At 44.4% G+C, this 26588-nt stretch overlaps 2 protein-coding genes and 1 pseudogene across 6 annotated transcripts in view; 1 reads left to right on the top strand and 2 right to left on the bottom strand.

Moving 5' to 3' along the window:
- Positions 1–26588, top strand: part of col4a6 (collagen, type IV, alpha 6) — a 152468-nt gene that overhangs the window by 34591 nt on the left and 91289 nt on the right. The window lies entirely within an intron of this gene.
- LOC146579619 (uncharacterized) lies at positions 489–3923 on the bottom strand (annotated as a pseudogene).
- On the bottom strand, positions 16735–18656 carry LOC146579618 (uncharacterized). The gene is made up of 3 exons (XM_085250522.1): positions 17893–18656; positions 16961–17101; positions 16735–16852 (listed from the first exon to the last, which is right to left on the bottom strand). The coding sequence occupies exons 1-3, from the start codon at positions 18654–18656 to the stop codon at positions 16735–16737; spliced, it is 1023 nt and encodes a 340-aa protein (XP_085106648.1).

Raw genomic sequence — 26588 nt, 5'->3', positions numbered from 1 at the left:
GTTATGTAAAAATATTTAAACCACTTCTTATCAGGCTGGAAAGATGTTTATTTTTATTTGTAGATTGTATTGTTTTCTTTTCGGTCCCAGCTGTTTCCACTTGGCAAAGCCACAAGTCAGACTCTTGGCCAGGTAGAAACCCCAGAGATGAATGTCACGTGGCAATAATAGTATTAAAGATGGTGTTAAAGATGGACAGCAATTAAATCAGTAACGAAAAACACACATTTTTCAAATATTTCTCTAAATTAATCTTCTCTGCCACCCAAACCTTTCCCCTCTCTCTCCTTGCTTCCTTCTGCTGCATGTTCCCTTCATTCCTAGAAACCTGATTTGTGATTAAAATTCTGTACAGGATTAGCCTCCAGATACATAAAGACAGGCTTCAACAGGAATTTCTATACATTGTGTTGCCTTTAGCTACACTTTGACATGTGTAACACACAATCTCACACAAACAAATAGAAGTTTTTACTTGTCAATACCTTTCACTCGGCACTGTCACCCACAGGTTTATACAAGTCCTACAACACCACAAAGAGAGATTGCAATCACCTTGCAATCTACCTTTTCCTCACATACTCTTTTTTTCTCCACCTTTCCTTCCATTTGCTTCTATTTTGTTGTATATTAAGGTTATGATTTTGAAAACTGCCATGCTTTATTGCTAGGTTTGACTACAGATGTACTGATTTATGCTCAGGTGTACAACAGAGCGAGCACGAGCAGCAGAGTTTCATTATGTACGATTTATGATCTAGGAACATGTCAGTAACAGGTTGAGTGGGTAGCATGCTCCTGCTTGGTCACCGTGTGCATGTGTGGCTGCACGTGTGAATTCTGCAGTCATCTATGAACACCCTTGAAATGTGCCGTCTCGTGCAAGTGCAGATGCTAAATATTATAGTTTAAGGGTGCACTTTTAGTGCCAGTTTAAAAATTTCACTTGATTTAATTTAATTTCATCTGCTCAAGAAAAAGTGAAAGAGAGATTATTTCTTTAAAGGGACACATAGTCCTTGTTTCAGTTCTAATTTGCATTATGAAGCAAAATCAAAAGATTTTGTGACTCTAACCTTTATATCCAACTGCCCCTTCATTTTCTTCAGGGTCATGGGGCTGTCAGAGAGTAAGATGCATCCATGACAGCTCCCCTATGAGATGCGTGCATGTCTTTGGACTGTGGGAGGAAACTTGACTACCAGAGAAAATATTTTATCATCAGATTTGGCTCCTTGTCAGATTTAACAAACTGCGGTTCTTTTAGGAGTCAAGTGGGAGATCCGGGCAAAACAGGAAAAGACAAGAAGTAGTTGAAATCACTTTATTCAATCAGGAAACTATTTAAATGACCTATGGAAAGCACTGGTAACTAAAGTGAGAAAGCATAGACATGAACCTGGAAGAAATGGCAAATCGGCAGTACAGGAGAAGGATGTTAGACAGGGCAGAGTTTCCAGAGAAAGTGCGTCCACAGTAGCATGATGCAATCCACTTCTTACTTTGTTGTATATTAATGTGCTTTTGTTAAAGGTTTTCAGTACAGTATTTATTGCATCAAACATTTGAAGACATTTAATGTGCAAAATGAATAAAATCACTTAAATTAATAATAATAAGTGCAATAAAAAGGTTCTGAAGAACGAAGAGTGACTGGACCTTCATGTCTCATCCAAGAGGCTTCTTCTAAACTTTAAGGTTTTAGTTGTTTCTTTATTTTTTTGCCCATCCTTTTTAACCTCCCAGGACCCAGCGTCCACATATGTGGACATCACATTTTGGGTTGTGTAGACCAAAATGCTAAATTTTGCTCTACAAGGGCCTGATATCCACTTATGAGGACATTATACTGCCACATTGAAATTTAAAAAGAATATCCTCATATGTGGATGTCATCTTTCTCAGAAACAAAAATCAGATAAAAAAAAAATCTCGTAATTATTTTTTTTCACATTCATCAGGATCCAATGAGCCCAAATACCAAAGAGAAATTGAAAATGCATGCCATGAACAAGTTCTTAGGAGGATAAAGTCAGGGTTCCCATTTAACTTTAGCATGTTTTGTTGGTCAAAGCCTCCTCTTTGGCGTTGCAGAGATATCCATCACCGTTCCTGACATTTTTCAGCATGACATTTTTCTGATGTCTGCAGAGAACAAGAAGACAGAACATAAATATTAGTCATTGCAGTTTTAACCGTCTTTTAATGCTTTCAGTGAAAGTGAAAATCAAAGATTTTACACTGTACAGCTCAACATGAAGACGAGATCTTTAAATACAGTCTCGGTGTCTGTCATGGTCCTGGGTCATTTTGAACCAGCATTCTTAGCTTTCCTGTGGTTTTGGATTTTGTTACTTCTTTATGTTCCTAGGATTGTTCGGTTTAGTTTATTTGGATTCCCTCTGCCCTCTGTCTCCTTGTGTCTGTGCTTATATTGTGGTGTTAGTTCTGGTGCCATGTTCCCACTCCTTGTGTTCCCTGTTCTCCTCATCCCTTCATGTATTTCTTCATGTTCCCTCTCTCTCTCCCCAGGCTGTCTCTGTGTACTTCCTGTGTTACTTTTAAGGTCCAGAATCAGAATCAGAATCAGAATGGGTTTATTGCCAGATGTTGAGGTTTACAACATTAGGAAATTGCTGCGGTGCTTCAGTGCAAACAATAAGAATTAAAGTGCTATGTAGAAAGAAAGATATGTGCATGAGATATACATGTGATATATACATGAGAATAAGAATTATGAGTGCTACGTAGAAAGATATATACATGAGTGCAGGTGGTGATCAGTGCCAGACATGAAATGATGCAGTGACACAGCGTAGGGTCATGTGTTAGTGGCGGGGACAGTCATGTGGTTATTGTTCATGTGTCCACATCTTGGTGTCAGCGTTTTCAGTTTTGTGTCCTCCCCATCCTGTCAAGGGTAATTGTCCTCAGCTTTGTTCCCCGTGTGCTTCAGCTTCCCTCATTACCTGTGTATTTATGTCAGTCTCCCTCTGTCCCATGTCGCATCGTCCCTCAGTGTTGTGTGTGCTTGCCTGTGTTCCTCTGTGAGGTTAGCTTAGCCCAGTTTAGTTTTGTATCTCCATGAATAAAAAGCCTTCTTTTACTTTACTCTTTTACTCCCCGTGTCTCGTGAGTCGTGCGTTTTGGTCCCCCCCTGTCTGCACACAGCCATTTCCTGACAGTTTCAGTCCATTTAAAGTCTTTCACTCAGTCTACAGTGATACTCGTTTAAACTGTGAACTCTGAATGTGGAAGAATACCTGAGTAAACAATTAAGTTTTACAATGAAGTGTAAAACTATTTAAATGTGGTTAGTGTACTTACCGTCGGTGTGGTTGTAAGCTGTGAGGTGCTGCCCGGTGGTGGTGGTGATGGTGTGGAGACGTGCAGGTGGACAGCAGAGCGGTGTCTCTCTGTCTTCTCCACGTCACAGTAATACTCTCCTCGCTGGTTCCAGTCTGATGGTATGGACACTGGCCTTTCATCATAGCCGTCCCCGTAGGTGATTTGCTTAGACCGAGGATTCAGCTCCAGCACCAGCTCTCCGTCTCTCCTCCAGCGCACAGATTTCACAGCCTGTCCAACTGTAACGGAGTGACACGGCAGGGTGGCATCCTCTCCCCGGAGTGCGACAACTTTATAGGGTAGAAAAACGTGCAACTCTTCCAGCTCCCCCCTCTGTTTGTAGTTGCAGGTAAACGGGTAATAGCTGTGATCGTTGAAATCTGCTCTCTTTAATATCAGAGAGTCGGAGCTGTGAGCCATGTGGTGCCACCCATCAACTGGTGGCGGAGTGTACATTTTCCCGTCTTACACTCTTCTATGAGGTGAAATCTAACATTGTCTCCTATAGTGGCCTGGGTCAGTTTACCAGACACCCAGCTGATAAAAAGAAAAAGAAGTAGTAGAAGGAGATGCATTCTGAGAGCGGAGCATCTACCTATCAGCTGGCTTTTTATTGTCACAGTGGATGGTGCAGAGGAGGAGAAGTACGTAGTGGAAGAGAGGAGGAGTCCAGTGGTCAGGCAGGCGAGCAATTAGTATGTAATGTCAGGAAATACTGAGATAATGAGCTGATGGGCTGGCGAAGACTGGTCCTTTTCATTTGGAGGATGTGTCAGAAATTAAAGAGCGGGACCACGGCTCCAATCATTTCCCTTAGATGCTATAAAGAAATTCACTGTATAAAAGGAGTAGTGAGATGTGTGTCTGTCCGTGTGTCTGTGTGCAAGCATGTATTTCACAAGCTTTTGAGGATTATGCCAACAGATGGAAAGCTTTATTAAGACACCAAATTTCTTAAATCTTTTATTTCTTTCTGCATTTATTTCTGTAGGAGCTGATTAGTCACATAACAAAAACCTCTCTCCAGCTAGACTGTGACATCTGTCTTTGGTGAATTTTTGTAGGAAGCCAAGTGATATTTCGCTGCAGTGTTAAGGTGTGTCCGATTTACACAAGCAGCTCACAATCTCTTTTGGATGACCTGTTTTGTGTGGGTGGCACTTCTCACACATTGTTGAGGAAACCTGTGAGAATGCAGTTAATGCGTTTTGTGGACTCTCCTGAAATCTATCCATGTCCAAACGGACAAAAATATTCACAGCTACATGGAACCCAAGTGTTCATGGCAAGCCTCGCTTTTTTGCCAACATGCCAACCCAACACATTTTTGCTTTGCGAGAGAGACTCATCTGTCTCCAAAGCTAAACACACACCCACCCATTTTGCTGGTGGTCTTTGTAACTCCATCATTTTAAAAATGTTGCCAGTAGTAGTTAATCTCCATCTTTTCTTAAGTGTTAAAGTAGCGAAGTTGGAGGTCATGTTTAACTTCTGTATAGGTTACAATCCATTCCTAATGAAGGCACATCTTAAAAGCTAGAGAGAGAAATTTCTGCAGAAATTTGCTGACAGATAGTTCTCATCTGTGCTCAATCAAAAGAGCACCACAAGATTGGCATGTTTTCCAAAAGGTGTCCAAATACTAGGAGGGGACTCATTCGACTCCATGACAGCAGCCTGTGTGCATGCCTTTCCCTTATGTGCTGCTGTCTCTTTCCGTTCTGGCTTGTTGGATGTACAGACAGTGTACAGAAAACCAAACAAGATGAACCGATCAACTAAAAGTCTCAAACTGCATTTAAGGCTGATGGTTGATTTTGAACGAAGGGAAGAAATTGAATCGCAATCCATCAAACAGTATTCAGCACAAATATCAGCTTGATGCTAGTAAAGGAAAAACCACAGGGTCTCGAGAACTTGAAAGAAGGAGGCGACTTGACTTCTTTACATTTTTGAAGATTTTTCACCTTTCATGCAAGAGGTTTCTTCAGAAAAAACAGGGGATATCAAGGGAATAAAAACGGGGAAAAACTCTCATATGTAACTCTTACCTGGAATCATTATTTCGTCAACTGGAAATATTGGAAATACTAAAGCCAAGGAGCTGGCTGGATAGATCATGCGGGAGTGAGCACACACAACATCACTTTCTTTAAATTTGCCCCTAACCTAATTGAACAACACCGACTTTCTCCTGCGGTCCCGGGTGTAATGTCTGGAAAGGTTTAGGGGGAAGTTAAATGTGATTCAAATCTGATAAAAGTGTCTGGTGCAGTCCAGCTTGTGTATAAATACATAGTAGAGATGGTGGTACTGCTAGATCAACCCATCCAATAGCTGTGGAGACATTTTCCTAAAAGATAAAAATGACAGCTTTATGGTGGTCGTTGAAGAAAAGGGGAGAAAGCAAGGAGGATTCAGCCTTGGTGCACATTGACTGATTGCACCCTTCTAATATTTGTTAGGATATTTGACAGATGGTACAGAAGTTTGTGGTTCTCAAGAGGGAAGCTCTTCCTTTTACTGATAAGTGATGGAAACATGCACTGTAGCGCTGTGGAGTCCTTTCTCTGGCCTTGAAGAACAAGATGATCAGTCGCATGAACATTTGATGGTTAACTGCACATTACCATTACCCCATTTGTAGACGTATGTACATACAAATATTCAAACACACATGCAAGCCTTTCTTTTTCACATACACCTCTGTAACTGGCTTTGCTATGGACCCACAGGATTACAAGTCGGATGACCAAACCTTTGGTCTGTCACTCAGACTCGAGCAGTAGATCCTAACCTTTGTGGCTTGTAACCCCTTCTAATAAAGAAACTGCCAGCTCTTATCACTGATTATGGCCTCCTCAGAACATGCCTAAGAGCTGTTGTTCAGTCTCCAGCTGGATCATATGACTATATTTTAGAGGCACGGTGGTTCAATGCTTGCATTTGCACATACAGCCAAATTGATAATCACCGCTTAACTTACCATTCATATCTGGGGGAGGAAGTTGGGATGCTCAGGACTCCATGCGGTAATTAGAAACATGGTGATAAGAAATTGTTAGAATATCAGTACAAACTATAAAAACATGTTTTTCTTTCAAGCTATCTTCTCATTAGCTTGACATAAAACTTGACATGAACTTGAAGTGTAGCCAGGTTAGAGACAGCTGCCAGGACTTTAAAACTACAGTTGACCCTTAGTTTTAAAGTCCTGGCAGCTGCCTCTAATCTGGCTGTACAAATCTCAATCTGTGTTGGTCTGCAGAAGATAATGGATGTGGTTTGTGTTTACATTTCTGGGTGACATTTTTATTGGAATACACATATTCATAGTTTAACCTAAATTTAACGGTTGAATTCAGACATTGATTCTTCATCCCTAATAATTTTTTCACCCTAGGTTAATATTGAGCTAATTCTGAAATCATGACTTAATATTCCATAATTTCCATTATTTGTGAATGTTTGTATTGTGGGGCTTGCACGTGTTTGGGCATGAGTTAAATGCATGGAAATTATTGATGAGATAACAAAAACATGCTGTGTAATTGCAGTGATGGGTTTCCCACCAGCAAGATTAATGACTTCTAGATAACACACACTAACAAACACACACATACATGCACATGCAATATGTCACCCATCTTCTTTTCCTTGTGGGTGGCCTTGGTGTATTCACCTCGGGAGCCTAGCTGTTAAGAGATCAAATATACACGCACATTCACACTCTCAGATACACACCTTTACTTGTACACTTTTGTAAATCACTCAAATGCTTGCTTTATTTTGTCCCTGCATGTGAGTCGGGCAACCTCAACCTTGAACAAAAAAGAATTAGCAAATTCATCTAGAAAATAGCTTGTAGTTACATTTGAGGTTTAGTTGGGGTTTAGTTTAGTTTAGTTAGGGTGCTACATTTGGTCCATGCTTTGGATTGGTATACAAATTTGAACCATGACCTACTTACAGGAGTGTTTCAGATTCATGAAGCAAGGCCTACAAGCCTCTTTAGAAGGGGGTGGATTTAAAAAAAATGCAAAGATTTAAAGCAACCTGACACCTGACAAGTCACAGGTTCTCATCTATGGCTACAATGCCACAAGCTGCAACCCAATGTTAAGCTAACGTATACGTGAAACCCAACCTGTCTTGCTAATACATTTACTGATGTGTTAAGCTAATGTTGAAGCTAAGCTAATAAACATGTGCAATTTGAGCTTCTTGTGTCCGTTTAGCTTTTAGAAGATTTGGAGTACAAAAAGGAGATGAGAGGAATACCTGAAAGATTAGAGTCTCTGTTTTCCTTAGACTTTGGGTTACACAAAGCCAGTCTTTTTTTTAATTAGGCACACTTAATATTGAATTTCAATAAATCCATCTTGGATGAAGATGATAAGATGCAGTTGGGGCAGACTACAGTTTATAATGCTGTTGAACTTTATTGGATAAAATCTTTTGTTTTAAAATTTAAAACATTACATTTAGGTGTCTAAAAATCAGAATGCATTATTTTACGTCATAGATTAGACAAACACAAATGTATCAATAAAAGTTTACAGGGGATAAATTTCTAGAGAATATATGACATACAGCCACAAATTTATCTGCATGCTAGTTCTGATTCTAACATTAAAACCACTGTCAGGTGGCCGCATTCAGACCAAGAGCACTTGGCAGCAGCCTCCTCCAACAGGACAGTGCAACCTGCCACAATAGCTTAATAAACATGTCATTGATCATTGACAAGTTATTGATCCAGCTTTCAAACCATCCATGTCCAAAAGCTGACTTGATAACCTAAATTTATGTTTTTTTGCAACTAAAAGTAAATACAAAATTGCCTAAAAGATGATTAATGAACATCATTGGGATTGCTAGGTCTGGATTGTTCCTTCCACTGGGCCCTACATTTTTACTTGTAACTTCCCCCTCCCACACAAACGAATGAAAAGGCTGAAAAATTATAGTCATCCCCATCTTTTTAACGCTTGTTTGTGTCGTAGCCTTCTTAATGTCCTGTGATAAAAGGGAGAGGTGTATTAGAAATGCCATGCTCTTATCAAACTAAATCCATTAGCTCTCAGCTTTAAACACCTGCCCCGCCCTGATCTCATTTACCTCTGTTTTTTTTTTAAAAAAGGACTATTTAAGTGGAGCAGTGTCCTCCCTCTTGAGCCAGAAGTATGCCTCTGACCTACAAAGTCACCAGGTTTTTAATTGTCTCCACAGGGGCCCCTTAAGCCCTTCACATGAAGCAGAGTGGTGCCTGGGGCCCATTCTGTTTAAAACCTCAAAGGGTACCACCTTAACTGTATGTGTGTGTGCGTGCGTGGGCATGAAAAACAATGTGTTGGATGTGTGTGTGTGGTCTGCTATCAAATAGAAATCAGCAACAGGTTAAAGTCTGCTAAAGAGGTAGCTAGAAACTCATCGGTCCCATACATGAGTGTGTGTCTGTGGGTGGGTTAAGACCCCCTGCAGAGTAGACCGGTGGAGAAGATGAGCAGTGCATTGTGATGTGCTGTTTTTACCGTAGCTAAGGAGAGAATAGCATTACCATCCAAAAGGCCTTCTGTTGTGCTTGGAGAACCTTTAAGTGCTGCTCTGTTTCGAGCTACTTTTAGTGTGTGTGTGTGTGTGTGTGTGTGTGTGTGTGTGTGTGTGTGTGTGTGTGTGTGTTCGTGCGTTACCTAATTTTTATTTAGATCATTGAAAGTTGTCTAAAACATAAAAAGGTTGTTTATTAATCCAACTTAAACTCAGTTTTTAGGTCATTAGTGTGTTTTAGTCTTTACAAGTATACAGCTTATATATAGCTTGTATGGGAGAATCACAGTGGTCCAGTGGTTAGCACTGTTCCCTCATAGGAAGAGAGTCCTGGGTTTGAATCCACTGGCCAACTTCCTGTGTGGAGTTTGCATGATCTCCCTAAACTTGCGTGGGTTCTCTCTAGGTGCTCCAGCTTCCTCCCAGAGTCCTAACATGTGCAGTTAGGCATGCAGTTATGGAGTTGGGCTAACTGGCGATTGGCATAAAAAGTGCATTGTTTTTTTTTTTGATGGATAGTTTACAGTGGGGCAAAAAAGTGTTTAGTCAGCCACCGATTGTGCAAGTTCCCCCACTTAAAATGATGACAGAGGTCAGTAATTTGCACCAGAGGTACACTTCAACTGTGAGAGACAGAATGTGAAAAAAAAATCCATGAATCCACATGGTAGGATTTGTAAAGAATTTATTCATAAATCAGGGTGGAAAATAAGTATTTGGTCACCTCAAACAAGGAAAATCTCTGGCTCTCACAGACCTGTAACGTCTTCTGTAAGAAGCTCTTCTGTCCCCCACTCGTTACCTGTATGAATGGCACCTGTTTGAACTCATCATCTGTATAAAAGACACCTGTCCACAGCCTCAAACAGTCAGACTCCAAACTCCGCCATGGCCAAGACCAAAGAGCTTTCGAAGGACACCAGGAAAAGTATTGTAGACCTGCACCAGACTGGGAAGAGTGAATCTACAATAGGCAAGCAGCTTGGTGTGAAAAAATCAACTGTGGGAGCAATCATCAGAAAATGGAAGACATACAAGACCACTGATAATCTCCCTCGATCTGGGGCTCCACGCAAGATCTCATCCCGTGGGGTCAAAATGATCACGAGAACGGTGAGCAAAGATCCCAGAACCACACAGGGGGACCTGGTGAATGACCTGCAGAGAGCTGGGACCAAAGTAACAAAGGTCACCATCAGTAACACACTACAACGGCAGGGAATCAAATCCCGCAGTGCCAGATGTGTTCCGCTGCTGAAGCCAGTGCATGTCCAGGCCCGTCTGAAGTTTGCCAGAGAGCACATGGATGATACAGCTGAGGATTGGGAGAATGTCATGTGGTCAGATGAAACCAAAGTAGAACTTTTTGGTATAAACTCAACTCGTCGTGTTTGGAGGAAGAAGAATACTGAGTTGCATCCCAAGAACACCATACCTACTGTGAAGCATGGGGGTGGAAACATCATGCTATGGGGCTGTTTTTCTGCCAAGGGGACAGGACGACTGATCCGTGTTAAGGACAGAATGAATGGGGCCATGTATCGTGAGATTTTGAGCCAAAACCTCCTTCCATCAGTGAGAACTTTGAAGATGAAACGAGGCTGGGTCTTCCAACATGACAATGATCCAAAACACACCGCCCGGGCAACAAAGGAGTGGCTCCGTAAGAAGCATTTGAAAGTCCTGGAGTGGCCTAGCCAGTCTCCAGACCTCAACCCCATAGAAAATCTGTGGCGGGAGTTGAGAGTCCGTGTTGCTCGGCGACAGCCCCAAAACATCACTGCTCTCGAGAAGATCTGCATGGAGGAATGGGCCAAAATACCAGCTACTGTGTGTGCAAACCTGGTAAAGACCTATAGTAAACGTTTGACCTCTGTTATTGCCAACAAAGGTTATGTTACAAAGTATTGAGTTTTATTTTTGTTATTGACCAAATACTTATTTTCCACCCTGATTTACGAATAAATTCATTACAAATCCTACCATGTGGATTCATGGATTTTCTCTTCACATTCTGTCTCTCACAGTTGAAGTGTACCTCTGGTGCAAATTACTGACCTCTGTCATCATTTTAGATGGGGAAACTTGCACAATCGGTGGCTGACTAAATACTTTTTTGCCCCACTGTATATGAAGCAGCAGTTGCAGGTGTAAGTAAGAAGTTTTTAATCCTTATACCTAACCAAAGGAAGGAAAAAGTGAAGCGCATATGTAACCACGCATGCACCTTATGCTGCTGCCACCCTGCAGGCACCCATGTTTGGGACTTGGGTATCTTTCTGCCCCAATTGATGCATGAATAGACTGGTGCCAAAAGAGAGATAAGGATGAGACGCAGACAGCACCTGATAAAACAGAGAACACACTGTTGGGAGCGGACGTTTCGTGGACTTTAACCATCCAGCTCTCCACCACATATACCTTTGTGACTTCTAAATGCTTTGTGAGTGTTAAAACTACCTGGGCATGCTCTACCCTATAGTGAGAACATGTATCATATAGACCAGTAGAGTCACTGTAGTTGATTATCATAGAGTAAGTTTGGTGATGTCAGAGGCACAGCTGGCAACTGGTGTAAGGAGTCTCCATTGACCAGATTGTGTTGGTCTGAGCAGTGTGGTTTTTTTTTTTAAAGAAAAAAGCAGGTAAGAGGCAGTAGGTGAGAGAGATGATAGATAAAGTAGAGCAGGAGAAAGAGGAAATAGAAATAATGGAAGAGGCAGGAAAAGACAGAGATGCAGAAGGGCAGACGGTTACGGTGGGTGAAGAGACAAAAAAACATATAAAATGAGCTGTAGATCAACATTGTGTCAGGGCTGCTCGCTGTCTTTATTCTGCAAAGGTCATGGACTGATTCACAGACACATACTTGCAGAGCTAATAAAAAAGGTACATTGCTTGTGTGCGTGCATGTGTGTGTGTGTGTTTGCATTCATTGGCGAACGGGTCAATAGCTTCACATCAGGACAATTTATTGACTCTTTTGCATCACTATGAAAGCCATAAATTACCGGAGTGATGCTGATCAGCTTCCCAGCCTCCTTTATTTCCCCCTCTGTCCGTCACTCTTTCCTCCCCCGCTGTCCATCTGTAACCCCCCAGCCCCGCCTCTATCTTTCTTTCTTCATGAGTCTGTGTGGAGGCTCATTCAGAGGGCACTGGGGCAGAAGGCTCTGACAGGAGGATGAAAGAGACAAAATTAAAGTGACCAGCAAGCAACGGGGAGGAGGCAGCAGAGGAATTTCACATCAGAGCGTAATAATGTTGTGTTGTAGCTGTGTATAACGCTCACAGCAAATATCTGTTTTTTTTTTATGAATAAGTTACTTTAAATAAAAACCAAAAAACCTCTCACAGCTAATTTTCACGTTGTCACTGTATTCATTCCTAAAGCAGCTCCAAACATGATCTGTTGGCGAGTGCTTAAATGAAAACACACTACTGAATTCTTTGTTCTTGCAGTGAAAAAAGCCATGTAGTGACAAGTTTAAATTCCCGTTTCTCACAGCCCAAAGAGATGAGAAACTTTGTCCACCCCCAGGTGTTCAGTTCACAGTGACATATATGAAGAAAAGCAAAAATTCGCCTCCTTGCCAACAGTTTTTTTTTCAGTTCCCCAGGCAAAGATATCCAATAATGCCCAACCGCCGTTCCTTTATCCTTCATTCCTCACTACATTCCTCTCCACAACTATGTCTTCTAAGTTTTAGGCCTGCAGGCCGTGCAGATGTACCGATGTGCCGAACACATATAACATTTAAAAACACGAAACTGACCTGGTCACAGAGCTTCCAGGATGTGTGTGTGTGCATGTGTGGTGGTGTGTGTGTGTGTGTGTGTTCACAGACCTGCACATGTCCTATCACCTGTTCCAGGTAATTAAGATAATTTCAGCAGATGTCTTCAATTGGAGTGTAATTACAGAGGTATTTCTAGATAAAGACAGACTTTGTGTGTGTGTGTGTTCATGTGTTGCAGAGGTGTTGTTTATCCCATATGTGTTCATGAACACATGAAAGTGATGTGTTAGCTGTGGGCTAAAATACCAGCATGCACACATTAGGTTCAGTAATACTGTATTTAGTTTAGTGCATGATTTTTATGAATGATATTCTTAAAGATACACACGTAAAATCATCAGATTTTCTTGCTAACAGAGAACTCAGAGGAGTTTTTAATATGTATTTCTTTGCTGTTGAAGCTCAGGAGTTTCTTTTTTTTTCACATTTTCTTAAAAATGGTGCTTCATTGGATGTGGTGCATTACGTATGTATATATAAATATGTCCATGGCATGACCAGTGATATTGGGACTCATTTGTTATGTCAAGCTACTGCCATTTAATGTTGCTAAATCTGGGTTGTTATAATATTAAAGAGCTGTCTGTCACTTTCAGATGAAATTTATCCTAAAAAAACTTCCTCCTCTTCTTTTAGCTCTTCTCAGTTTAGTTCATGGTGTCAGTTGCTAGTTTCAAGTTTTCTTCAACAGTGTTTATTTTGTATATTAAGCCTCCTGTTGTTGTAAAATAAGCAGTGATTTCACAGAATTTCACCAATGTGTGAGCATACAGTGTTCTCAGTTTCCCGGTCAGCTCAACCTTTTGCTCGTGTCATATGGGTTCAGTTAACCAACGCAACCCAAATCATCAAGCGGAGACCTCACAACAGCAGTCCACAAACCAGTGGGTGGACTATGAGCCGTCTTTTATATACTGAATGATTTCAACAGGATAATAAAAAAAAAATCCTCATAAGCAGGAAATAACTGCACCAATTTGTCCCCCAAAAAGCAGAACTCTTTGGTCCTGGGTCAGTTTTGTTGTCAGACTTTCTTCCTTTCAGGAGCTTGTTTTGAAAGTACAAGCTGCTCCATAAAACATGACCAAAACGACATTTAGAGCATGTTCTGAACCTCTAATGGGCTTGGAAAGAAAAGCAACAGGACTTTTTTCAGCTGTCTAGACGCTTAAAGAAGTCATGGCCTGGTTGACCGAGAACCTACACGTCCTGTTCTGGATATTTTTTCCACTGTATTTTAACTCATCACTGAGCTTTTTTTCACTTGATTATTAGGTTTAGGCACCAGGAATTCCTGAGTTAGATTCAAGACAATTTTGTGGCTTTGACACATGATCCCCGAACACTGAAAAAATGATGCCTACCCACTGCGCTTAAACTTGTTCTTCATGAGCATCCTTGTGTGGGAGAAAGAATTTTGTACCACTCCTGTCATAATACAGCAGTGTTTTGTGACCCGGACATGAGAGCAGGACAGCTTGACATATTAGGGCTGTCATGATACGTTGTGTGGCAGGCAGGGGAAGGACCCAAGATGCAGATTCACAGACACGGGGATAAACTCAAAAAACACAGCTTTATTGCTGGCCACGGGAAGCAATACAAAATTAACTAAAACTGGGAAAACTAAAGCATGAACTGTACAAGGAACCGAACCACGGGGAGAATTACACACAACATGAGGGAGAACGCGACGCCGAACAGAGGGAGACTCAGACAGAAATACACAGAGGGTAAACGAGGAAAGTGGGCACACACGGGGAACACAGGTGACACTGATAATCATAACGAGACAGGGCAGGGTGAACTGAACATGACATGTACAGGCACAGAGGTTCAGACAGGAGGAGAGAGAGCACGGGGAAAACACAGACATAACGGGCTGGGGAAACATGAAACAACCACAAAGGGAGACGAGGGCTCATAAATACATAGAGGGCACACAGGGGGGAGAGAGAGCACGGGGAGAACTTAGACATAATGGGCAGGGGAAACATGGAATAAAACATAAGGAGAGACGAGGGCTCACAGATACACAGAGGGGCACACAGGGGGTAAAAGCCATGAAGGGAAAACACTTAGGGAACAACACAACAGGGCAACTCAGAAAACATGGCCTAAATAAGGAACGAAATACAAAAATACAAGGAACTAAGAATACTGGGCCCACATGGCCCAGGACCATGACAAGGGCACGCAGAGAACAAATATAAATAAAAGCAGAGTCCGTAATAAATGCAAGAAATTAGCTGGTGACTCCAAAGTGCTTCTGCATAAGTGTTTATTTCTCTGTGCACATTCATTGCGTGAATGCATGGCAGCACATGGTTAAAGAACCTTAACATACTGGGACAATAAACAGATAAGGACAAGCTCATGCATTTCCAACCTAAAATATGCACGCACATTTACACACTTTGGTGACATTGTTGAGTTGCAATGGTGTAGAACTGTGCATAGGGGCATTGGGGGCAAACAGAGTCAGGCAGCTTCTCTGTCAAATGCGGGCATGTCCATTCAGCGCTCCCATCTGTGATGATTTGGAATGAACTGCACTGAGGTCGAGAAGAGTGCCATCAAATATCACCTTGTGTTTGTTTTAAGGGCCCGTCTGCATTTCCATGATTGGGCCAGTTGGGTTTTCAGTAATCCAAAACCTTGCCAAGTGGACGTGTCATTTCTTGGTGTGATTTTTTTCTCCTATTAGTATTATCATTATTATTATTTTTTGTTATTAATGGTTTTACATTATTATTAGTCAGCAGGTGCTATTTTATAAATGAAGTTGGCTCGACTTGATTTGAGTTGCCAAGATGAACGCCAAGGAGAGGTGTTCTGCAGACGTTGCCTGACCCAAAGTTAGCACACATGTACGTAAGCCGTGACAGAACGATGCCTATGAGTGGATACAAAGAGCAAACTGGGTGAAAGGTTTGAACAGGCGGGAAATTTTAAAGACGTGTGCTTTACATTCCTACTTTGATGACAAACATGTGAATTACAGGCAGTTGCAGACGGGAAATTTACTGTAAACATTTCTTAAGTCCCCCTTTTTATACCAGTGTATGTCTAAAACAAACACACAATACATCTGCACAAAAACCTAGTCCAGGTGAGGATCCAGACAGGATGTGACCCTCCTCGTCTTGACCCCTGCGGTGTTTGGCTTCGAATCAGGATGCTAGCGTGCATGAAAAATTCAAACGAGCAACTCATTCAGAGGAACCCCTCCCGCTAATAATATCTTGTCAATTTCTATTCACTCAGATTTTCAGTCTTCCGGGAACAAGCAAACACCCACTGCAGCGGCAGCCCTTTAGGGAGCCCCCTAAAGGGCTGGCTCCCGACAGCCCAAACCCGAAAAACAAAACAAAAACAGAAAACAACCCACCCAGGGCGGGAGGCGGGGGACGAGGACGGAGGGACCAGAACGGGAAACAAAACAAACAACAGAAAACATAGGAGCACATGACCATAGTCCAAATAAAGTTCAGGGGGCCGACCCAGAGCCCACAGGCACAAGAGTTCACGGGTCACACGGTCGGGGGGCCGACCAGGCGGGTGGCACAGGTGACAGAGCTGGTCCGGAGGCCGGCCGCGCGGAAGGCAGCGGCGGCGGCGAAGGGGACGACTGAGCAGTTCAGGAGGCCGGCCGCGCGGAAGGCAGCGGCGGCGGCGAAGGAGACGACTGAGCAGTTCAGGAGGCCGGCCGCGCGGAAGGCAGCGGCGGCGGCGAAGGAGACGACGGAGCAGTTCAGGAGGCCGGCCGCGCGGAAGGCAGCGGCAGCGGCGAAGGAGACGACGGAGCAGTTCAGGGGGCCGGCCGCGCGGAAGGCAGCGGCGGCTCTCCAGTGTCAGGCGTACTGGCCGAGGCCCGGTGGGCACAGGACCAGTCGAGGCAGGACCAGACGAGGCAGGACCTGATGGTGGCGATGCGGGGGCCGGACCAGGCGTCGCTGCAGAGGCTGAGGCTGGACCAGGCGACGGCAAAGTAGGAGCTGAGGCCGGACTGGGCGAAGCAGAGGCCGAAGCCGGACTAGGCGGAGCAGAAGCAGAGGCCGACGCCGGACCGGGCGACGTTGAAGGCGATGACGGGGCCGGACCAGGCGATGACGCACAGGCTGGAGCTCGACCAGGCGTGGCGGAGACGGAGGCTGGGCCAGACGAGGACGAAGACTCTGAGGCTGGGCCAGACGAGGACGAAGACTCTGAGGCTGGGCCAGACGAGGACGAAGACTCTGAGGCTGAAGCCAGAGCCGGACCAGGTGGAGCAGGAGCAGCTGATGCAGAGGCCGGACCGGGCGAGGATGAAGGCTCTGAGGCTGCAGCTGACGAAGCACGGGCTGGAGCTGCGGCTGACGAAGCACGGGCTGGAGCTGCGGCTGACAAAGCACGGGCTGGAGCTGCGGCAGGCGAGGCTGAAGACTCGGAGGCTGGACCAGGCGAGGCTGAAGCCGGGCCAGGCGAGGCTGAAGCCGGGCCAGGCGAAGATGAAGCCGGGCCAGGCGAAGATGAAGCCGGGCCAGGCGAAGACGAAGACGCTAGAGCTGCAGCGAACGCGGACGAGGCTGCCGGTGGAGCAGCTGGTGGCTGAACGGGCCCCTCGGACCCTCCAGCGGAGACAGGAGGCTGAACGGGCCCCTCGGACCCTCCAGCGGAGACAGGAGGCTGAACGGGCCCCTCGGACCCTCCAGCGGATGAGGTAGATGGCGGCGTGGGAGCCGCGGAGTCCTGGATGAGCTCATCCGAGCTCCCAGCAGGAGCTGACGCAGAGCCAGGGAGATTTGGGACCCCTGGCTGAATGTTAAGCTGACCAGCGGACCATACTGCTATCGGGGACTGGGCTACAGGAGCTACTGGGGCCTGCGCTACAGGCGGCACTGGAGCTACTGGGGCCTGCGCTACAGGCGGCACTGGAGCTACTGGGGCCTGCGCTACAGGCGGCACTGGAGCTACTGGGGCCTGAACTGAGGGTGGCTGCGAGGGAGCTAACTGAACTGAGGGTGGCTGCGAGGGAGCTAACTGAACTGAGGGTGGCTGCGAGGGAGCTAACTGAACTGTGAGGGGCTGCGAGGGAGCTGACTGAGCTGGCCTGGGAGGAGAAACACGAGCAGGAAAAGGAGCAGGCTCAGAAAAAACTGTCCGAGAAATGGCAGGCTCAGGGTCGACAAAAATAGCTCTATCAAAAATGAACCCGCCGTCCACTTCATGTTTTGTAGTTTTAGCATTGTCCGGTTTATGGCGGCGGACGCGCCGCCTCCTTCGAGCAGAGGAAGCTGGCGCGATGGGCGCTGATGGCGCCAACACAGAGGGTGACGTAGTGGTGAGTTCCCCGTCGTCCGCCCCCATCCTTGCCAGAAATGAGACAGGCGAAAAATAGCCTAAGCGGATCGGAGACGGCGAGCGGCTGGTAGGCTGTGCGGCAGGTGAGAGGTCCTCCTCCGGGATGAGCCAGGGTTTCCGCCGGAGCTCGTCCTCCCGATAAGCCCGTAACACCTGCTGCCGCTCTTCCTCGCCAAAGTCTATGGCTTCCGTTGTCTCCGTGCGCCACGCCGTGCGGCCAGACCGCGGTGAAGACGCGGAAGCCGGCGGGGTGCGGGTGGAAGGTGTGTCTGTGGCGAGCCTCACCGTTCCAACTCTGACCGCTACTGGCTCATGAGACAGCGGCGATGACACCCGTTCACGGGACGGAGGTGTGGGTGCTGAGGCGGCATTCAGGACCCTCTGGGCCAGCGCACGGGCACGAAGCTCCTCCTTAAGGGGGCCCAGGGAGTCAAACGCCTCGACGAGGTGGGGGAGCTGTCGCAACCGTGGCTCCCGCAACAAAACGGCGTCCACGGCCGCCAATCCTGTGGAAACCACACTTGGATCCGCGCATCCGATGATGCGATCCATAATGCGGCAGAGCCGGTTCAGCTCCTCCCCTACCTCCTCTGAAATGTCCGCTGAGTCCGACATGGTCGTGTCGTCCTGGAGGTCCGCGGAGGGGTTGTGAACTGCTGGGTCCATGTTGTGGTCGCGTTCTTCTGTCATGATACGTTGTGTGGCAGGCAGGGGAAGGACCCAAGATGCAGATTCACAGACACGGGGATAAACTCAAAAAACACAGCTTTATTGCTGGCCACGGGAAGCAATACAAAATTAACTAAAACTGGGAAAACTAAAGCATGAACTGTACAAGGAACCGAACCACGGGGAGAATTACACACAACATGAGGGAGAACGCGACGCCGAACAGAGGGAGACTCAGACAGAAATACACAGAGGGTAAACGAGGAAAGTGGGCACACACGGGGAACACAGGTGACACTGATAATCATAACGAGACAGGGCGGGGTGAACTGAACATGACATGTACAGGCACAGAGGTTCAGACAGGAGGAGAGAGAGCACGGGGAAAACACAGACATAACGGGCTGGGGAAACATGAAACAACCACAAAGGGAGACGAGGGCTCATAAATACATAGAGGGCACACAGGGGGGAGAGAGAGCACGGGGAGAACTTAGACATAATGGGCAGGGGAAACATGGAATAAAACATAAGGAGAGACGAGGGCTCACAGATACACAGAGGGGCACACAGGGGGTAAAAGCCATGAAGGGAAAACACTTAGGGAACAACACAACAGGGCAACTCAGAAAACATGGCCTAAGCAAGGAACGAAATACAAAAATACAAGGAACTAAGAATACTGGGCCCACATGGCCCAGGACCATGACAAGGGCACGCAGAGAACAAATATAAATAAAAGCAGAGTCCGTAATAAATGCAAGAAATTAGCTGGTGACTCCAAAGTGCTTCTGCATAAGTGTTTATTTCTCTGTGCACATTCATTGCGTGAATGCATGGCAGCACATGGTTAAAGAACCTTAACATACTGGGACAATAAACAGATAAGGACAAGCTCATGCATTTCCAACCTAAAATATGCACGCACATTTACACACTTTGGTGACATTGTTGAGTTGCAATGGTGTAGAACTGTGCATAGGGGCATTGGGGGCAAACAGAGTCAGGCAGCTTCTCTGTCAAATGCGGGCATGTCCATTCAGCGCTCCCATCTGTGATGATTTGGAATGAACTGCACTGAGGTCGAGAAGAGTGCCATCAAATATCACCTTGTGTTTGTTTTAAGGGCCCGTCTGCATTTCCATGATTGGGCCAGTTGGGTTTTCAGTAATCCAAAACCTTGCCAAGTGGACGTGTCATTTCTTGGTGTGATTTTTTTCTCCTATTAGTATTATCATTATTATTATTTTTTGTTATTAATGGTTTTACATTATTATTAGTCAGCAGGTGCTATTTTATAAATGAAGTTGGCTCGACTTGATTTGAGTTGCCAAGATGAACGCCAAGGAGAGGTGTTCTGCAGACGTTGCCTGACCCAAAGTTAGCACACATGTACGTAAGCCGTGACAGAACGATGCCTATGAGTGGATACAAAGAGCAAACTGGGTGAAAGGTTTGAACAGGCGGGAAATTTTAAAGACGTGTGCTTTACATTCCTACTTTGATGACAAACATGTGAATTACAGGCAGTTGCAGACGGGAAATTTACTGTAAACATTTCTTAAGTCCCCCTTTTTATACCAGTGTATGTCTAAAACAAACACACAATACATCTGCACAAAAACCTAGTCCAGGTGAGGATCCAGACAGGATGTGACCCTCCTCGTCTTGACCCCTGCGGTGTTTGGCTTCGAATCAGGATGCTAGCGTGCATGAAAAATTCAAACGAGCAACTCATTCAGAGGAACCCCTCCCGCTAATAATATCTTGTCAATTTCTATTCACTCAGATTTTCAGTCTTCCGGGAACAAGCAAACACCCACTGCAGCGGAGATCAAAAACAAAAGACTCTTAGTGCCAAAGTAGACTTTCTCAAAAATTGTTGGCAGGACAAAAGGTCACATGGTGCTTGTATGGTCTTGTGTCGAGTCATTTTCTTAACTGTTATTCTGGGTTGTTGTTTGTGACTGATAAAGGATAGTCAGGCAGCCTGTTTTTACTTCAGCTGCACTAAAGGCCTGTCATCAACTGTGTAATTGAGGGAATGTTTGAAAATACTACAAAATAGACAGGTGCTATTAACATTTCCAAAGCCCAAGGCGATGCTTCCAACATACTTTCTACAGAGCATGAAATTCTCACAGTTGACCAGTCGTTTGTGTTGGGCACATCGACATGTTATTTACAACTAAAGATGCTCCAAGGAGTTCATTCCTTTGCGGGAAACATTTGCTTGTTTAATACATTTAAACTGAGAACGTATTGGAAAATGTTGAGAAATGTGACATCTCTCCAAACTATTAAGCCCACTGATCATGACCACCCGCCACTGCAGTTGAGAACACGACATTCCTGATCTCTCCGATTCACGTCACTGGAGACCCACTTCTCCCGTGCCCTTGTTCCCCCTTCCTCCTGAGGTCCTTCCTCTACTTCATGGTCAGGGAGTTGGAAGAAAGGATGAACTATAAACTCAAAGGAGGGATTCAGTTCGTCTGGTGATAACTGAGTTTTTGAGTTTTCTAAAATAATGTAGCGGCTACACAAGGGTCATCATAACGTTAGTGCAGGTGGGGAAGAGACTGTCTGGTTGTCTGTTCATAATCATAGTCATCCTTATTTAAAGAAAAGAAAAACAAAGACAGATGCATTTAATCCTTCATTTCAATAACCGGATCTCTAGTTCTCACTTTGTAAGGCCTGACTAGACGTCTCTTACACGGAAACAACATCGGCATCTGCGCGTCTAGGATTCCCTCTTTGTCGTTTTGACCTGGGGGCGATACCGCCAGGGTTTCAGCCATGTTTGCCGGCAATCTGTGTGATTAGGTTCAAAAGGAAAGCAGATCTGAAGAGAGACCTTTTGCTACATACCTGATACAAGCCCCCCCACCACCATCACACACACTCGACTGCACACACCCTTTCTGCACACTCGTATGGTGATGAAGGACAGCTATGTCTGTCTCTTGTCACATCCTGTCGCTCTTGAGAAGATAAAGAAGACATGCAAAGTACACACACACAGACACACACTCAGTCTGTACTTGGCAGCCAGAGAGGTGAGATTGACATCTTGACTTTGGTGTCATGGATGGCTGGTTTTATGTACGACATAGCTCTATATAATAGACATTGTAACACGGTAATTGAACAGTTTATTAATTATCATTTCAAGCTGACAGCTATAAACTTATTTTGAGGTTTCCAACAATGTTGTAGTGCATTAATTCATCAACACCCTCCTCTGTTTTTTCCTCCCTAACTTCCCCATCAGTGTTTATGGGCTGCTTTATGGTCCCATTAGTTTCTCCACTGGTTGAAGTGCCTCCCTTATACACCATATTTGCCTGAGTCATCACAACCCTGACATAACTTTAGTTCTGTCCATGTTCAGACAGGATAATATCGAGCTGAGGCGATAAAGTGGTTGATAAAAAAGCAGAAAGATTATTGTGTCTGGGCCCTTGACGATCACGTAGATCATTTATTTAAACACAGTGTAGGAGTGGAGTACCTGAGGGGTGCAGACTTACACACCTGGTTTGGAGTTGCTCTTCACTTCCTGGGTCACATCAGCCGTCACCTTGAAGTGCTTCAGGGGAAGAAACATCTGGTCGAGAGTCTGATGATTCAATGGTTTTGGGTTTGGGATTTAGAAAAGAAGCTAGGGCCAGTGTGCTGGCATTAGGAAGTTTCCTACAGCAACTTTTAGCTAATAACCTGATTAACCTTACACTTGCCTCCATTTTTTCATTTTTTAAAAAATATTTTCAAATTGCTATTTTTCCAGCTAAGCAGAGCTCCACCCACAGCACAAACATCAACTTATTTAAATCTATGAGAACCTGGACATATGGAGATTTGTGGGTTGGAAATGAGGTTAAAGGGAAACCACTAGTCTAGGAAATTTGCGTAACACTGACACTTTTATGAGTCTTTTGTGGATTGTCAGGATGAAATACAAGTCCAAGCATTCTGGTTTGCTAGTTTCCTAAAGTTTTTTGAGCTTTTGTAAAGTCTATTCGAAGTCTATTAGAACCAAGATTACAGACCTTCAAACCAAAACATCAGTTCTGTTGTTGCTTCTTTTCATGCATAGTTATTTGCCATTAGTTTGCCAATAACTTTATACATTGGAACGAATTAATTTGCCTCTGATTACAAGTCCACCCAATTCCTTCTACATATAATTGTACCTGTTGATATTTCTGCTAAATTGAGAAGTTGTTGACTTATTTGCATTTGTACATAACAGCAATGCTAGGCTAATAGCCTACAGCCTTTTCTTTCTTTCTTCAGTGTAGACTTGCAGTGCAAAAGTAAGACAGGTGCTTTGCGACAGCTAGATTTCATGCTGTATCGGCTTGTGTGTATATCCAAATATGCTCTGAATGCTTGCAAAACCAATGTCACTAATATTACTCAAAATATGTAAAATATCATGATATAATTTAGCTGTTTAAAAAAAGGACATGAAAAGGCTGGCAGATATTTGCTGTTTGATGCACACCGACAGTGAAATCAGATATCATATCGCTCATCAGATAGAGGGATTCCTTGAGTGCTGTGTCTTGATCTAAGACACGTAACCAACAAAAACAAATGAAGGAGCTGTGTTAGACTTTGGTGTTAAAAGACTTTCTAAGCAGGAGAATTTGTGTGATTATTACAGGGAGTGCAGAATTATTAGGCAAGTTGTATTTTTGAGGAATAATTTTATTATTGAACAACAACCATGTTCTCAATGAACCCAAAAAACGCATTAATATCAAAGCTGAATGTTTTTGGAAGTAGTTTTTAGTTTGTTTTTAGTTTTAGCTATTTTAGGGGGATATCTGTGTGTGCAGGTGACTATTACTGTGCATAATTATTAGGCAACTTAACAAAAAACAAATATATACCCATTTCCATCCATCCATTCGCTTCCGCTTATCCTTTTCAGGGTAGCGGGGGGCGCTGGAGCCTATCCCAGCTGTCATAGGGCGAGAGGCGGGGTACACCCTGGACAGGTCGCCAGTCTGTCGCAGGGCTAACACATAGGGACAGACAACCATTCACACTCACATTCACACCTAGTGGCAATTTGGATTATTCAGTTAACCTATCCCCACAAGCTACATGTCTTTGGACGGTGGGAGGAAGCCGGAGTACCCGGAGAGAACCCACGCAAACACGGGGAGAACATGCAAACTCCACACAGAAAGACCCCGGCCTGATGGTGGAATTGAACTCAGGACCTTCTTGCTGTGCGGCAACAGTGCTAACCACCGTGCCACCGTGCTGCCCCATTTCAATTATTTATTTTTACCAGTGAAACCAATATAACATCTCCACATTCACAAATATACATTTCTGACATTCAAAAAGAAAACAAAAACAAATCAGCGACCAATATAGCCACCTTTCTTTGCAAGGACACTCAAAAGCCTGCCATCCATGGATTCTGTAAGTGTTTTGATCTGTTCACCATCAACATTGCGTGCAGCAGCAACCACAGCCTCCCAGACACTGTTCAGAGAGGTGTACTGTTTTCCCTCCTTGTAAATCTCACATTTGATGATGGACCACAGGTTCTCAATGGGGTTCAGATCAGGTGAACAAGGTGGCCATGTCATTAGTTTTTCTTCTTTTATACCCTTTCTTGCCAGCCACGCTGTGGAGTACTTGGACGCGTGTGATGGAGCATTGTCCTGCATGAAAATCATGTTTTTCTTGAAGGATGCAGACTTCTTCCTGTACCACTGCTTGAAGAAGGTGTCTTCCAGAAACTGGCAGTAGGACTGGGAGTTGAGCTTGACTTCATCCTCAACCCGAAAAGGCCCCACAAGCTCATGTTTGATGATACCAGCCCAAACCAGTACTCCACCTCCACCTTGCTGGCGTCTGAGTCGGACTCGAGCTCTCTGCCCTTTACCATCCAGCCACGGGCCCATCCATCTGGCCCATCAAGACTCACTCTCATTTCATCAGTCCATAAAACCTTAGAAAAATCAGTCTTGAGATATTTCTTGGCCCAGTCTTGACGTTTCAGCTTGTGTGTCTTGTTCAGCGGTGGTCGTCTTTCAGCCTTTCTTACCTTGGCCATGTCTCTGAGTATTGCACACCTTGTGCTTTTGGGCACTCCAGTGATGTTGCAGCTCTGAAATATGGCCAAACTGGTGGCAAGTGGCATCTTGGCAGCTGCACGCTTGACTTTTCTCAGTTCATGGGCAGTTATTTTGCGCCTTGGTTTTTCCACACGCTTCTTGCGACCCTGTTGACTATTTTGAATGAAACGCTTGATTGTTCGATGATCACGCTTCAGAAGCTTTGCAATTTTGAGACTGCTGCATCCCTCTGCAAGATATCTCACTATTTTTGACTTTTCTGAGCCTGTCAAGTCCTTCTTTTGACCCATTTTGCCAAAGGAAAGGACGTTGCCTAATAATTATGCACACCTGATATAGGGTGTTGATGTCATTAGACCACACCCCTTCTCATTACAGAGTTGCACATCACCTAATATGCTTAATTGGTAGTAGGCTTTCGAGCCTATACAGCTTGGAGTAAGACAACATGCATGAAGAGGATGATGTGGACAAAATACTCATTTGCCTAATAATTCTGCACTCCCTGTAGACTGCTGTTGGATATGTGTCAGGCTCAGAAACTCATCTATATTTAGATGTAAGATGTTTGCTCAATAATCTCTGAATACTCTGGCACAGTTTCCGCTGTAACAACACAATGTTGTTCTTGAGTTTGATGTTTTGCAAAGAATGAAAATAGCTTTCTAAGAGTAAGGAAATGAGGCTTTAAAAGGGAAGAATTCACTTTTAGATTTTTGTAGGAACCACACCAAAAAACCTTCAAAGCTCATATCTGGCAGGCCTATAACTGTGTCTCTGATCTTTTTAGATCCCTCGTGATCTTTATCCTCAGATCCAAACTGACTCCTAATCTACAGTGAACAGTTAAAGTGGAACGTGTGAAGGTCAAAATAAAGCGGGATTTTCCCAAAGTAGTGTTTATCAGCATCTTAAAAAGACATACAGTGTCTGACACCTGCTGCTGGGTTAGATGTACTTTGTTGGTCTGGCAGTTGGGGCAACATGTCACATTGCCAGGCTTGTGTGGTGTCGTCCTCCTGCTGCTTGTCTTCATATCATTTTGGACCAAGTTTGCTATGGTTGGTATCAGTTGTGGGATGTGATTTCATTAGAAGGTAAAGACCCTCACAGCGACACAGATGTGATCTGTAGTAAGCATAAGCATAAACGACTTTGTGGAAGGTCAGTTCATCATCCCGTGAATGGACTTGTTCTCCTCTGTGGCCTCGGTGTGAGTAGAGCACCAACATCATTCAGCTCTCCACCATCACCAGCTGTGGTTCAAGACTCAAGACAGCCGAATGACCCTACAATCAAGTTACCCAATACAATGTTGTTGCGAATGACTTAACTACCTGCAAGTCTACCTCGACACAGATAGCTTCAGTGGTGCAGACATGCCCAGCTATTGCAGGGCAGTCTCCATAAAAAATAGCAGCCTTCTTTTGCAGTGTGGCATACAGCAGCTGCAAGCTTCTGTGTGTGTCAATCTCCGATCTACCTTGGTTACTGGATGTACAACTGGTGTACCAACTGCTCCAAACTGGCACGGCTTTCCGAAACACTTTGGCCTACTTCAAGAGCTGGTATTATGCTGTGTTATTAAAATGAATGCTTTTAGGAGATAGCTACTACAGATAGATACTCCATACTGCCTGAATAGACACCTGACCAGACTGTCCATAAATTAAACACTAGAGGGGAAGGGTCAAACATAACTGGTTAGCAGCGACTGAACTCTTAAGATAAGAGCCAAGGGATTTTCTAATAGCACTCTTGGTTAAAT

This window comes from Mchenga conophoros, linkage group LG3 (assembly GCF_057382185.1).
Source record: "Mchenga conophoros isolate Kocher_MC1m ecotype Shallow Benthic linkage group LG3, M_conophoros_male_GT1.1, whole genome shotgun sequence".
NCBI classification, from domain to species: domain Eukaryota; kingdom Metazoa; phylum Chordata; class Actinopteri; order Cichliformes; family Cichlidae; genus Mchenga; species Mchenga conophoros.
This window is presented reverse-complemented; position numbering and strand designations above follow the sequence as displayed.

What these genes read in the sequence shown, in the direction of transcription:
- LOC146579618 (XM_085250522.1), bottom strand. Translation starts at nt 18,656, where the DNA reads ATGTCGGACTCAGCGGACATTTCAGAGGAGGTAGGGGAGGAGCTGAAC. An exon ending in AAACATGAAGTGGACGGCGG is followed by an intron (nt 17,102 to 17,892) that starts GTTCATTTTTGA and finishes CGCCTGCCGCAG; the next exon opens with CTCCAGCCCGTGCTTTGTCA. An exon ending in AGCTGCTCCTGCTCCACCTG is followed by an intron (nt 16,853 to 16,960) that starts GTCCGGCTCTGG and finishes CGTCTGGCCCAG; the next exon opens with CCTCCGTCTCCGCCACGCCT.